The 13310-nt window shown below is 38.9% G+C and overlaps 1 protein-coding gene across 1 annotated transcript in view; it reads left to right on the plus strand.

Annotated features, from left to right (window-relative positions):
• The first annotated feature begins 830 nt into the window (after positions 1-830).
• The window catches only part of LOC306870909 (zinc finger ZZ-type and EF-hand domain-containing protein 1-like), a 38287-nt gene continuing 25807 nt past the window's right edge, over positions 831-13310 (plus strand). Inside the window, exons 1-24 of the mRNA XM_079418491.1 lie at positions 831-1440; positions 2672-2816; positions 2968-3162; positions 4245-4428; positions 4546-4745; positions 5432-5642; positions 5858-5974; positions 6244-6422; positions 6551-6649; positions 6872-6963; positions 7126-7271; positions 7598-7703; positions 8198-8416; positions 8551-8642; positions 9516-9712; positions 10608-10741; positions 10832-10902; positions 10996-11110; positions 11346-11505; positions 11941-12062; positions 12159-12281; positions 12471-12640; positions 12756-12837; positions 13042-13243. Coding sequence (XP_079274617.1) covers positions 946-1440; positions 2672-2816; positions 2968-3162; positions 4245-4428; positions 4546-4745; positions 5432-5642; positions 5858-5974; positions 6244-6422; positions 6551-6649; positions 6872-6963; positions 7126-7271; positions 7598-7703; positions 8198-8416; positions 8551-8642; positions 9516-9712; positions 10608-10741; positions 10832-10902; positions 10996-11110; positions 11346-11505; positions 11941-12062; positions 12159-12281; positions 12471-12640; positions 12756-12837; positions 13042-13243 — 3856 coding nt within the window. The 5' untranslated portion in view covers positions 831-945. The remainder of the gene's footprint in view (positions 1441-2671; positions 2817-2967; positions 3163-4244; positions 4429-4545; positions 4746-5431; positions 5643-5857; positions 5975-6243; positions 6423-6550; positions 6650-6871; positions 6964-7125; positions 7272-7597; positions 7704-8197; positions 8417-8550; positions 8643-9515; positions 9713-10607; positions 10742-10831; positions 10903-10995; positions 11111-11345; positions 11506-11940; positions 12063-12158; positions 12282-12470; positions 12641-12755; positions 12838-13041; positions 13244-13310) is intronic.

Genomic DNA, 13310 nt, shown 5'->3' on the forward strand with positions numbered 1-13310 from the left:
TTTTAGTAAATGTATGAGATTTTGCATGTCAATCTTAAAATTATTATTTTTATTAGCCAGTTGAAATTTCAAGTGTTTATTTTTATTAAATTTTTTACATTCAGTACCACAAGAACAAGAGGTATACATAGTCACATTATTAACAACAAAAACTGCCAAAATGTCAGTGCTATTTAAAACATTACCAGATTTTTAAAAAATGTTTATTAAATTTTTTGTTGTTGCTTGTTTTCAGTTTGGTTAGGTTTACGTATAATTCTAAATTATAAGAGCTAATAAAATAAGCAATTGTAATATTGTCATTGCATTATTCTTCATATTCCAAAATGTGATTCTGAAAAAAAAAATAAACAAATCACATCAAATACAGAAATCACACACCCCAGTTTTCTTTTAATATATTTTTATAAATCCCTCCCCCCAAAAAACTTAAATACAATCTAAATACAATTATAAAACAAATACCTTTTCCAGTCAACAGAGTCGACATGCATATGAAATGTTCAGCTTTCCAAAACATGCATAATAAATCCTGTAGTATTTTTGGGATACTCCTTTAACTTTGTTACTAAAACAACATTTGTTTTCCATTTTTTGATATTAAGAATTAGCTCTCCAGCTGACCTGCAAATTGACATAATCACTGAACACCAGTTTTGAATATGAGCATTTATTTATTAAAAATGACAAAAATATAATTCATAAAAATGACCTGCGAATACTGGAGGTAATACGCTAGGGGGCGTGTTTGCAGCGGGCGTCGCTGAGATCACGGAAGAGACCAAAGTTTTTTTTGCTGACAAACATGACGTCAGTTGGCGGAGCCCGTCAATGCGGTAGTGACAGCAGAGGAGCGCGCTGACTGGAAAAGCACCCTGACACTAAAACTCAGCTTCAAACCTGGGCTGAAGGCGATCGGAAGAGAGCCCGAGGCCGCAGAACACCATGGGGAACGCGGAGGGAGGATGTGGCGCCGGGAGCGGCGACGATGAGGACGTAGAGACGGAGAGTCCCGTGTTCGCTGAGGGCAGCCCGGCCTCTGCGGCCACAGGCAACAGGGCCGGCAACGGAGGAGGTGGTGGCGGAGGTGGTGGAGGTGGAGGAGGAGGAGGAGGAGGAGGAGCAGGAGCAGGAGCAGAAGCAGAAGCAGCGGCAGGCTCCGGTCCGGGGAGAAGCGGAAGAGGTTCGGCGAACCCGCCGGCCCCGAGCTATGCACTCCCCACTCCTGAAGCTCTGCTGGAGCAGGTGAAGCTGCGAGAGGCAGCGGCCCGTATGAGCGACTCATGGGTCGCCATTTCGGAGTCGGTGCTGGCGCGAAACGAGAACGCTCTGGTGCGCTGGCTGGAGGAGCGGCTGAGCCGCGGAGAGGAGTCCGTCACTCTGGAGCAGTTCTGTGAGATGCTGGAGAGCAGAGACGCGCCCAGAGATGAATGCGAGGAGGTGATCCGACATGTCAGATGAGCAATGACCTGCTGTAGCGCAGTGCTTCATGCCAAGTCTTGGCTGATAACTGAGAGTTTGCAGGTTCAAGACCAAAGAAGGGTGGTTCATGAACACTTACTATAGTGTACATCAGCAAAACGTCCCTGTCACCTAATTGACTTCTTGGGCCATTTAGCTGTGACAAACAACTCAATGTTGTGTAATTGACCACATGGTTACATTGTGTTACCTCTCTTTGTAGCACACATTTGATAAAGGCTGTTTATTGGCTTTCACCACCTAGTTCACGTTCAATCTTGACCGCATTTTAGCACATCATAGGACTGTAGTATTAGATTTGCCTTGTCTTTCTTTTTTATTGGTTGATACAGGGTTTGATTACACTGACTAATATTGACCGCCAAGCAGTCAGACTCATCTAGTGCCAGTATAGAATAGGTCTCACTGTGCTGTACTTGTAAATAAAAAGGTTATAAGAAATGAAATTTGGCAATAACAAATTACCTTTTGACACAGATTTCTACAGTTGACAACGTGACTATTGATTGCCAATTTGTATAAGCAAACTAAATGTTTTTCTATTTTACATATACATATTGGCAGTAAATAGTCAGAAACTCAGCTGTAGAAATCTTTTTTAAATGTTATATTTGGGATTTACAGATTTCATTTTTGTTAAAGCTATATAAACCATAGAGAACTTCAGTGAGCATTCATAATCGCAGGACCTGGGACAATGTTCCCACTCCCCTATCCAGAGTAATTGATATATTGATGGATAAATTGCCTCATCGCACACTTTCAGAATCTTATTAATTAAAGTAGTTAAGTCACATTACTGTGATTCTATCCATTGTTTTTAGTGTGGAATTTTTATACATATATCTTGGTGCTGGTAAATGATTTCTTAATTCATGTACTGTGTTATATGGTATTTTCAGACATATCCAAAAATATTGTTGTACTATGGTACATTTTGTTAGTGTGGTGCTTTCTGGAGGTGGCTATACATGACTCGCTTTCATTTGCTTTACAAATGATTCACAGGCAGGCTCGAGTGTGTAGGTGAAATGAACAACTGGTTTGAGAGCGCTAGAGAGACTAGTTATTCTTGTCCTCCTTTTGTTTTCTGTTTGTATTCTCTTTTGTTCGATACCTCAGCCTAATATTTGTGTCGCAGAATGTACAGACAGAAAAAAAAAACATCTCTTCCATTTGTGCTCTTTAGGCCTTTGGTCAGTTTGATGCTGAGGGTGATGGGATTGTTGATGTGGAGAACATGCTCATGGCACTGAAAAGCTCCAATGGAGCCAACCTGCAGGGAGAACTCAGTCATGTGATCAGGCAGCTTCAGGCGTGCTCTTTGACACCAGGTGGGGAAGCAGACGTGAACGTTCTTGTTTATTTGAATGCAATGGAGACACAAGCTCAGATGACCAAAGTTGGCCATGACTGGTAACTACGCAAATGATTCTCATTGTTTGACCCAGTTGTTGTCCTATTTTACCCTTCATGCTCATCCAGGCTTTGTGGATATCTTCTCCAAGTCCAAGGACCGTCTCAAAGCACATGCTTCCAAAATCCTGAAATTCTTGCACCGGAATCGCATCCCCAGCAGCGCTATCCCATTCCCTGTGCTGGAAGGCTACAACAGCATCTGCACCATGAGGTCATCTGTAGTGCAGGACTTCCTGGATTACCTGCTACAGAAGGAGAAAGGTAAATGGTGGTTAGTGCGCAGAGTGGTAATAACATTATATAGTGCTGCAGGGATGATATATTTTTGTAAGCCAACCCAGAATTGAGAATCACCCTGGCTCCTGTGGACGCTGCTGTGATGTAGGTTAAAAGCGGTAAATACTCAGTACATATCAAACAAACTGTCAAAGCAGTTGTAATAAAAGCAGTTACTCACACCTGTGTGTTGCGCCATTACTGTCAGATCCAATATAGTGTGCACAGCATAGTCTTTTAGTTTCGGTCTTTCTGAAAATCCTGCGTCAAATTGTCTTGTTTGCAAACAAATCCGCTGTAAAATGAAATGAACAAAGGCCCGAGTTCTTACTGACGCGGTTCTTACTAGCTCTCTCACTCTTTCCTAACATTGGGATCAGAAGGAAGGCAATGTTTGGCACTGCACAGCATCTTGTTGTATTCAGAGCATCTTTATAGTTTGGTTTCTACGTAGATGTGCATTTGCCCCTTTCGTTATTGCTATTTCGTATAATGCTATTGGTATTAGCAATAGCCAAAAATACGTTGTATGGGCCAAAATGAGGAATTTTTCTTTTATGCCAAAAATCATTAGGATATTAAGTAAAGATCATGTTCCATGAAGATATTTTGTACATTTCTTACCCTGAATATATCAAAACTTCATTTTTGATTAGTAATATGCATTGCTAATAACTTCATTTGGATTTTCTCAATATTTTTATTTTTTGCATCCTCAGATTCCAGATTTTCAAATAGTTGTATCTCGGCCAAATATTGTCCATCCGTTGTTTTCCAAACCATACATCGATGGAAAACTTATTTATTCAGCTTTCAGATTATGTATAAATCTCAATTTCGAAAAATTAACACTTAAGACTGCTTTTGTGGTCCAGGGTCACATTTAATCAAAAACCCATTCAAAATGCTAACTCATTTGCTAGTTATAGGGCTCATTCTTGCAGCACTCTATTGGAAAAAATACTCAATTTAGCAATTTCACTTTTGTGCTGCTAGAGGTACTGTTTACTGTGGATAAAATATGAGATCTCCATCTCCTTTGCATATTCTACTGACTCTCCTCTCAGATCTAGACATCCAGTACAGAGCTGAGCTCAATCATGACCCAGATGTGGATAAAGTTAAGGTGGTCACCCAGTGCTACAGCTTCATCGAGGCTTCGTCCAATAGTGCAGATATCAACAAGCTGACCAATGGGGAGACTGTGTCTTTCTGGCAGTCGGACGGTAGTGCTCGCTCACACTGGATAAGGCAAGCTGCCTATTTCATTGGTGCATTTGCATAAAATTAAAATATAGCTGTTGATGTAACACATTTTATTGCATTCGCTAAATAACTAGTTAAATATTACCCCCATGACTTTCACAGGTTAAAGCTGAAGCCAGACATAGTTTTGAGACGCCTGGCCATTGCTGTAGCGTCTAATGACCACAGCTACATGCCGCAGCTGGTATCTATAGCTGTAGGAAAGAACCGGCGCTCCCTGCAGGAGATCAGAGATGTGAGGATCCCCAGTAACGTCACGGGTTACGTACCGCTACTGGATAACGCCAACATCAGCCATCCTTGTGAGCATACCCTTGTATAACAGAATCTTCTGTTTGAAGTTTAAATTTTAAACAACTAATCAAAAATTTGGGGTTTTTGAAAGCAGTCTCGTATGGTCATCAAGGCTACATTTATTTGATCAAATATGCAGTAAAACCGGTAATGTTGTGAAATATTACTACAATTTAAAAGAATTATAATTGAATATATTTTCTAATGTAATTTATTCCTGTGAGGGCAAAGCTGGTTTTTCAGCAGCCGTTACTTCAGTCTTCAGTGTCACATGATCCTTTAAAAATCATACTTGTATGCAGATTTGTTGCTCAACAAACATTTCTTATTATCAGAGTTGAGATGTTGTTCTGCTTAATATTTTTGTGGAAACTGTAATACATTTTTTTCAAGATTCTTGAATCTGAATAGAAAATTCAAAAGAACTACATTTATTTGAAATAGAAACCTTTTGTGACATTATAAATGTCTGTACAGTCTCTTTTGCATCCTTATTAACATCTTAAAAAATTTTACTATCCCCCCAAACTTTTGAACAATAGTATATATGTACACAGACGTTGCGTGCTGCGAGTGGAATATATTATGAGAGTCTGTGATTTCTGTTTATTCCAAGTATATACTACTCTAGTCCTATCAACATGAATGTTAGGAGTCAAAAAGCCCTTACACTGATCTTCCTTTTTTCTCCCAGATATTCAGATAAACATTAAGCGCTGCCTTAGCGATGGCTGTGACACACGTATTCATGGTCTGAAGACAATGGGCTACCAGATTACCAAGAGTAAAGAAGTTTCAGTGTCCGATGCCTCGGCTATTTGGTATCTGTCGCTCCTCACATCTCTGGTCACCGCTTCCATGGAAACCAACCCTGTGCTTGCGCAGACCATCCTACAGAGCACACAGTAAGTCAGGAGAAATGACTAATGAATATTGCTTCTCACAAAAGCATGGCAGTAATATTTGTTGTGTTATAGTCACAAATGTGATTTATATAGTGTCCTGGATGGTAGCTATATGTTTTATGTCTAGTAAGATTTTGATAAATGTTCTGTTTTGTTCATCGAGAAACATTTAATTTGGTCAGAGCAGTGTATTTTACTGTTTTTTTGCTCTCTAGGAAAGCCTTACAGCACATGCCGCCCCTGTCCTTAACGCCATCTTCAATGGAGTTCCCCAAATTCCTCTCTGCAAACATTCTGGAAGAGGTGGACGGCTTTTTGCTGCGCATAGCGGAGTAAGAATCAAGCTCTACTAGCACAAGCTCAACTCAGCATGCTTAAATCTGTTATTAATAGGTCAAAACAATGCTGACGTGGAGGGCAATAGTGGCAAACCCCTTTCGGTTTTAATTATGCAATACGAGTTAGCCTGATAATAATGGAAAACATTCACTTCTATCAGTGAATAATTACAGCTGTTTCATCTGAACTGGACACTCTACCCTTCTCTGCTGAGAAAGCTTAACAGAAGTGCTTTGCTTTCAACCGTCCTGTCTCTTTTTAGCTGCTGTGTATCTCCTGACGCTGAGCTGACTCTGTTAGCGTTTGCTCTGGCTCGAGGCAGCGTGGCCAAAGTCCTCATCTCTTTGTCTGGTATCTGTGAGCATCTGGATTCAGAGTACAGAGCTTCCTCACTGCTGGCCTCGATGGCGTCTGTCCGGTTAAGACTACTCTACCGTAATGGTAATGCACAGTGGTTCCTAAGGATTTTTTTTAATTTAATAACTAATAAATTTTAATCTCTTGAAAAGAGTTAACAGTAATAACACTAACCTAGATGTTTTATTTTTATTACTGTTCATGTAAATTAGGTAAACCCATTCAGCTCCATTTGCAAGCATGTGATGTGAAGAGTAAAGAGGAGAAGTCTGGCCCAGAAAACATGCTGACGGAGCCCAACACTGGAGATGGTACGGTCTTGGTTTTATTAGGAGTAGAGATGGGTGTTTTGATCGAGAGCTTCACAGATAAATCACCAAAGTGCTGGGGTGAACAGCAGCTGTGTGCTTTAAAACAATAGCTTTCTCTGTGGAGAAAAGCTGTATTGTTGAGCTCTTTTGTTAGGCTTTTGTATTGCTTAGAAAGAAACGACTGCAATGTTGACACTCTTAATGCTTCATTTGTACCTGCAGGTTTTCTGACAGAGAATGGAAAGAGGAAAGCCAGCGTGATTCTGTCTACTGAAAACCAGAGCTGCTTCCAGGTCACACAGATCAAGATAAAAGTGAGAGAAGCTTTAGTACACACTTCAGAATTGTGCTTTATACTTCTTAACCATGAAATTTGAGTTTCAGTATGGTAGTCAAATAAATGTTTAGTTGGAAACACAAACTGATTTGATTTACACATCCTAGTTTTATAGCACTGCTGTGTTCCTACGCTTCAGGTGCGTAAAGGAGCTATTGGTGCTAAATGTGGCTTGGTGTTTGCCTACAATGACAGTGAGGCATTTGATGCAGATAAACACTTCAAAAGATTCAAAAAGTATGACAGCTGGGACTACAAAGACTATAAAGAATTTGTCCAAGACAGGTATGTCACGGTGATTTGTTGTTGATTTGCTAATGTAACATTGTTGCTTATAAAAGACACCCAATATTGATCACATGAACTTTAAATGGTGCTTGTTTAGGAGTGTGTGAGAGAGAGCAGCTTGCATGAATAATAACGTGAGAATGCATTGTCTTGCCCAGTGCATGTGAGAGTGTATTTTGGTCTTTGAACATGTGCACACAGCCAAGATGGCTGTAAATTCAGTGAGAATGTTTCTGAGTCAATTGACCTCTCGCTGTTATCTGCCTCTGTACCTCACACACTGTCACGTGTATTACATTCACAAACAAACACACACACTCCAGCACAAGGATACCAGAGACCAGTGAGGACGAGCCCATTGGCTGGTTTGAGGTGGAAGAGGACTGGACCGACGTGGAGATAAAGCTGCAACAATGCAGAGTGTCAAAAGTATGGATTCTTTCTTTCTTTCTTTGATAGTTTGCTCCTGACATCAATCGAAAATCAAAAACACAGAAATCGTGGTTATGGTAACACAATTGACAGTGAACAATGAAATACAGACTGTTTAAATATAGACGTGAGACAAACTTTTAACTTTTTTGTCATGGCAAAATAACACAGTAGCTTGCACACAGTAAGTGCAAAAGTGACGTAAATGTGCAAAAAAAAAAAAACTTAAATCCATTACAGTATGTTATTAACTCTGGGAGTTTGTCTGAGTGAAATTGACTGTCAAAAAAGAAATGTAGGGCAGAGACTTGGTTTAATCCATCAGTTTTTGATTCGATTGAGACGGATCTTAATGTGAGCTTGCAGTTGATCATTTCAAGTGCAAGTCTATCATTTTGATATTTTAATTAAATATTATGAATTCTGAAAAATCATTTAAAAAAATTGTAACACTTGATTAACATCTATTCTTTTTGTCTTTCTGTTTGTAGTTTCTGATGGTGAAGTTCCTGTGCGCTAGGCAGGACACAGCAGAGCGGCTGGGGGTTCAGCAGATGAGTTTCAGTGGTTATTTGTGTCCAGACTCCGTGCGGCTGGAGGATGTGGAGGATCTGAGCACTCAGGCAGAGGGGAGCTTTTCAGGCCTGGTTACAGGTCTCACACTCATGAAGAAAACCCTTTATTTCATCCAGCAGCTCACCAGAGATATGGTACACCCACCACATGTCCTCTTGCGAGAGACCTAATTTATTAAAATTCAAACTGAAATTCGTAATGCGTTTTTTCAGTAAACTTTGCATGCCTCTCTGAAGAGAGCTGTCTAAACCCTGAGCCTATGTTACAGGATGTGTCTCTGTCCAAGCAGAAGTCCCTGCTGGACTTCAGTGACCTCAGCCTGCTGCTGTTCTGGGACTTCTACCGCAAACTCAAATCTATGTGAGTAAAGCTGTATTGAGAATTTATGTTTCTATTTATATGTGCATGGATTTTATTTGAAATGGTTTAGAAATTGGATGTAATTTTCACTGCACATACTGTGGGGTTACAGAGAGTATATGTTAAAAATCAGTGCTTCATTTTACATTATGGCATAGACTTTCTATTTCTAGGTCACTAATCTGATAAATTCACTGATCATGTGACTCTCTATAGATGGTCAGATGTTCTTGCTTCCTGTAGATTATGATTTTTCCAAAGTCCACTTGACATAAAATTTCAAGCCATGATGGCAAAGTTCTATGGTGTGACATGCGGTACTTTATGTAAAACAAAATATTTAAAAAATATATTTTAGAAATGATAATTTAGAGATTACATGGATTACTTCTAGTTTTCAAAATACAGTTGTCCATTTAAAGGATCATTTAAAATGAACTAACGAAGGCAAAGGTGTTTACAAATAGACAGTAAAGAAGACTTTTTAAAATAAAGACTAGACACAAAGTTTAGACTTTGACATTAGAGTAGTGTGGCCTTGTCCATGTAAAATCATACTACTGCTTAAAATTTTGGGGTCAAAGGAAGTCTCTTATTCTTACCAAGGCTGCATTTATTTGATCATAAGTACAGTAACACAGTAACATTTTGAAATATTACAATTTAAAATAACTGTATTCTATTTTTAATATTCTTCAAAATGTAATTTATTTCAGCAGCCATTATTCCAGTCTTCATTGTCACATGATCCTTCAGAAACCATTCTAATATGATAATTTGTTGAAACATTTCTTATGAACTAAGGCAGGTAAAATGTGTTTAAAAATGATATTTTCCAATGTCTGCTATGTATGTGTGTGCATACACTTTCAGTGAGGGAGAGGAGGCCATAAAGACAAGAGTTCTCCTGCTTCAGCTGCTCCAGAACTGCTTCTCAATGCTGCCCAGCCTGACAGAGTCCCAGTCATCAGACATCACAGCCTCAGCTTCAGCATCAGCATCGCCATCAGCCAGCACAGACGTGGATCCTGCAGAAGCTGTCGGAGAGCTCTACAGTCACTTGTGTCAAGGTAAGGCTCGCATACTGCTCTGTATGACTGTGGCAAATCGACACACTTAGTGGTTAGTTTGCAATGCCTTGCTGCTGTGTAGATGCTTGTACAGTTTGATTTGTGTTTGTGGAGAACTGTGGGAAACCAGCTGTGAGAACAAGCAGTGGAATACAGAACGGGAAACATAAATAATGATCTGTTGGAACAGCGTTTAAGCTGAAGTTGAAGTTTTAGCTGCTTTCAATGTGCTTCCATTGCAGCAAATATTACTGATCAAAAGTTTGGAGTCTGTATTTTATTTTTTTTATTTTTTTCAGAAGTCTCTTATGTTCACCAAGGTTGCATTTATTTGAATTCAGTAAAATCTGTAATATTATAAAAGGTTACTACAATTTAAAATAACAGGTTTTTATTTTAAGATATTTATAAATATAATTCTTTCCTGTGGCAAAGCTGAAATTTTCTATTATTCTGTATTGGTGCTTAATAATAAAAAAAAGATTATTAATGTTGAAAACATATGTGCTGCTTCTTTAATATATGTATTTTATTTATTTATTTAAATTTTGTACAGAAATTGTGACTTTTTTTCAGGAAACTTCAATGAATAGAAAGTTCAGTAAATTCAAGTATAAATCTTTTGTTACATTTTAAATTTCACTTGATCGGTTTAATTTTTCTTCTATAAATAAACATTAATAATAATAATAATAATAATAAAAAACATACTAACCACAAGCGGAACAGTAGTGTAATTTCTAGTTTCCAAAAAATATCAGTCAAAATTTATGGCTGAAAACACACTGTAACATTTTTAAAACATTCAGTTAAATTGGTTAAAAGACATATAATAATGCCATAGTATTTTGATTGGTGATTTGAGAGAATAACCCACAGTTTTTGTGCTGTGCAGTGGTGGACGGCCCTGAAGGACAGACTGCAGTGGAGAAAGCTCTGAGAAAAGAAGCTGTGAAAGCCATCCTCAGTGGAGCTGCCATTTTCTTCCCTGACAAACAGAGCCGGAGGGACAAACTCTTCCACATGATGGTAAGACTATGAGGGTGTACTTGCCGTGGCTGAATATTGTTATTGAATTGCTATTGTATGAGAATTTTTTTTTTTTTTTTTTTTTTTTAGAAAAACATAACTGAGGAAAATCAGCTAGAGTCTGCTAAACTAACATTTGAGTCTCTCTGCAGCTACTTCAGGTATCAGACTCCTCCCTTTAAACTAGCACTCTTTTTTTGTCCTGTAAAAATGGATAGCTTACTTCCTGCGCTCTCACATTGTCTCATTTGCAGCGATCAGGACCCGAAAGGTCTCCTCTTGCTGCCCCCTAAAGGAGCCCCATCTGACTTTGACATCTCACCTGTCCTGACCGTCATGGACACGCTGCTCATTGTGGCCACTAGAGAGGTACGTCTGCCCCATGTTGACAGCCAACCTCATCTGGTCACTCCTGCTCACATATATAAGCTCCTACAAATAACTGACACGTACTTTAGATGTTTACATTGTGTATTAACATCTTAGCTGACACCTCGTATTGTAATGCATTGCATGACAACTCACTAATAGTTTTCCTTTGTCTAGCTCTACAAGGAGAAATGTGATGTTGATCTATGTAAAATACCCCTCTCCCTTTGTTCAGTGTGAGATGTTGATGTTGGATTCCAGAGGAGGGTCCATTTGGAGGGTCCTGCTGTCTCTGTTCTGGGCTTTACAGGGCAGCCTGCTGTCCTGGTGCTTCCTACAGCTCAAAGGAGGAACGACCACCTCTGCTGATCTGGCCAGGGAAATCCTGCTAAAATGTTAGTGCGCTTTTCCTGGTTTTCCAGACTGCTTTTATAGAGCCCTTCGAAATACAAAGACCACTTGTGAAAATGCTGATAGTGTATATATTGATATTTCAATGCCTTTTTTTATTACAATTGCATTATGAGCATAACAGTTACAAAGCTGAATTGAAGAAGTGGTCTCTGTCCTTTTGCAGTCTCTGTAAAAATTTAGTAAAGTTCTGTGTTTTTGCCTTCAGATATTTAAGTTCTGTAAAACAGCAAATGGTTGTACAACATAGAACTAAAGACTGTGTTTTCAGCTTTATTTGAGACAATATTAATATTTTTACTGTTTAAAAAAAAAAAAGCATCCTTACAGAAGTCTGTATAATTTACAGACCCCAAGTTTTTGAACGGTTGTTATTATTTGCTGTAGTCTAACATGGTGTGAATACATTTGTGTTTTAGATGTGGAACAGTTCCTGTCAGGTACTACAGACATACTGAGTCCTCTTATTAAGCGTTTCACTGGAGCTGATATCATAGAGAAACTCAGTGGATCCATTCTTGCCATGGCAACAAGACAGCTGGTAGCAGACCGCTTTATCCCACTATATGTTATTATTCATTTATTTATGCTTCTGTTTGTATGTATGTATTAAGTGTGGATTGTGTGCTGTTGTTAGACAATCTTCCTGCTGGAGCTGTGTGCTCTGGATATTCCACACTGTGTGCTGCTCAAGAGATTCTATCCTCTGGTAGACCTGCTCAAGAAGCTGTCTAGTGACACAGAGGGCATCTTCTCTAAGGTCAGTTCACTATGTGTCTTTTTGACACGTTCATGTTAAAATAAATAGAATTAAAATGACTGAAAACTAATGAAAAGGAGCATTTCACTTGGGTTTTTCTAAAAAGTAAGATAACAAGCCACTAATAACTGAATGACAGTTGGTTCGAATAATGCATTGTTTCAGTTTTTAAACCCTGTGTGTTTGTAGGTTGATATGGAGGGCTGTCAGCAGACTCAGCAGCCTGTTGTATTAAGGACGTGGCATATGGAGTCACCTCATAACTATGAGAATAGCAGACACGAGACCACCGTCTTTGTCTGTCCTGGTGCCACGTCCTTCGAGGTGGAGTTTGATGAACGTTGTGAAACAGAGAAAAGGTGTGAAGAGCTTATTTTACAATTCTACTGCCACCTTCTGGTGAAAACCTTTTCTGTTACAGATACATGTGGCTTGAGTTGAAGTTGCACTAATGACTGGTGTTTTTTTTGGTAGGTATGACTATCTGGAATTTACTGATGCTAGGGGAGGAAAAGTGCGATATGATATGAAGGTCGGCACGGAGAAATGGCCAAAGGTACAAAAACGGTTTACTGCAATATTTTAACTTTAGTTGTTTGCCAAATGTGTTCATTATGTAATTATATTAAAAATAATTTGTTAAAAATTAATTTTAGCCTTTGCTTGAATGTGATTCCATTTTTTTACTCTGTATCTTTTATATCTCGAAGAAGAATATAAATAAATTTATTAATAAACCATGCCCTTTTTTTTTCTTCAGAAAGTGACGTTTAAAGCAGGTCCCCAGCTGCAGTTTCTGTTCCACTCAGACAGTAGTAATAATGAATGGGGTTACAAGTTCACAGTGACAGCATTTGGTCTGCCAGACGTCACTGTGTCCTGGACCTCAGACCTTCAGCTCCTCGTGTCCAGGCTAATGGGGCGTCTGGCCTCCCGCACCATGGCTTTGAAATCACCTTACGGTGTGATAATTGTGTACTTTTGATTATTTCGCTGTTAAATTATTTTAAAAAGGCTAATTTTATCCCT

Source organism: Barbus barbus, assembly GCF_936440315.1.
Source record: "Barbus barbus genome assembly, chromosome: 6".
NCBI classification, from domain to species: domain Eukaryota; kingdom Metazoa; phylum Chordata; class Actinopteri; order Cypriniformes; family Cyprinidae; genus Barbus; species Barbus barbus.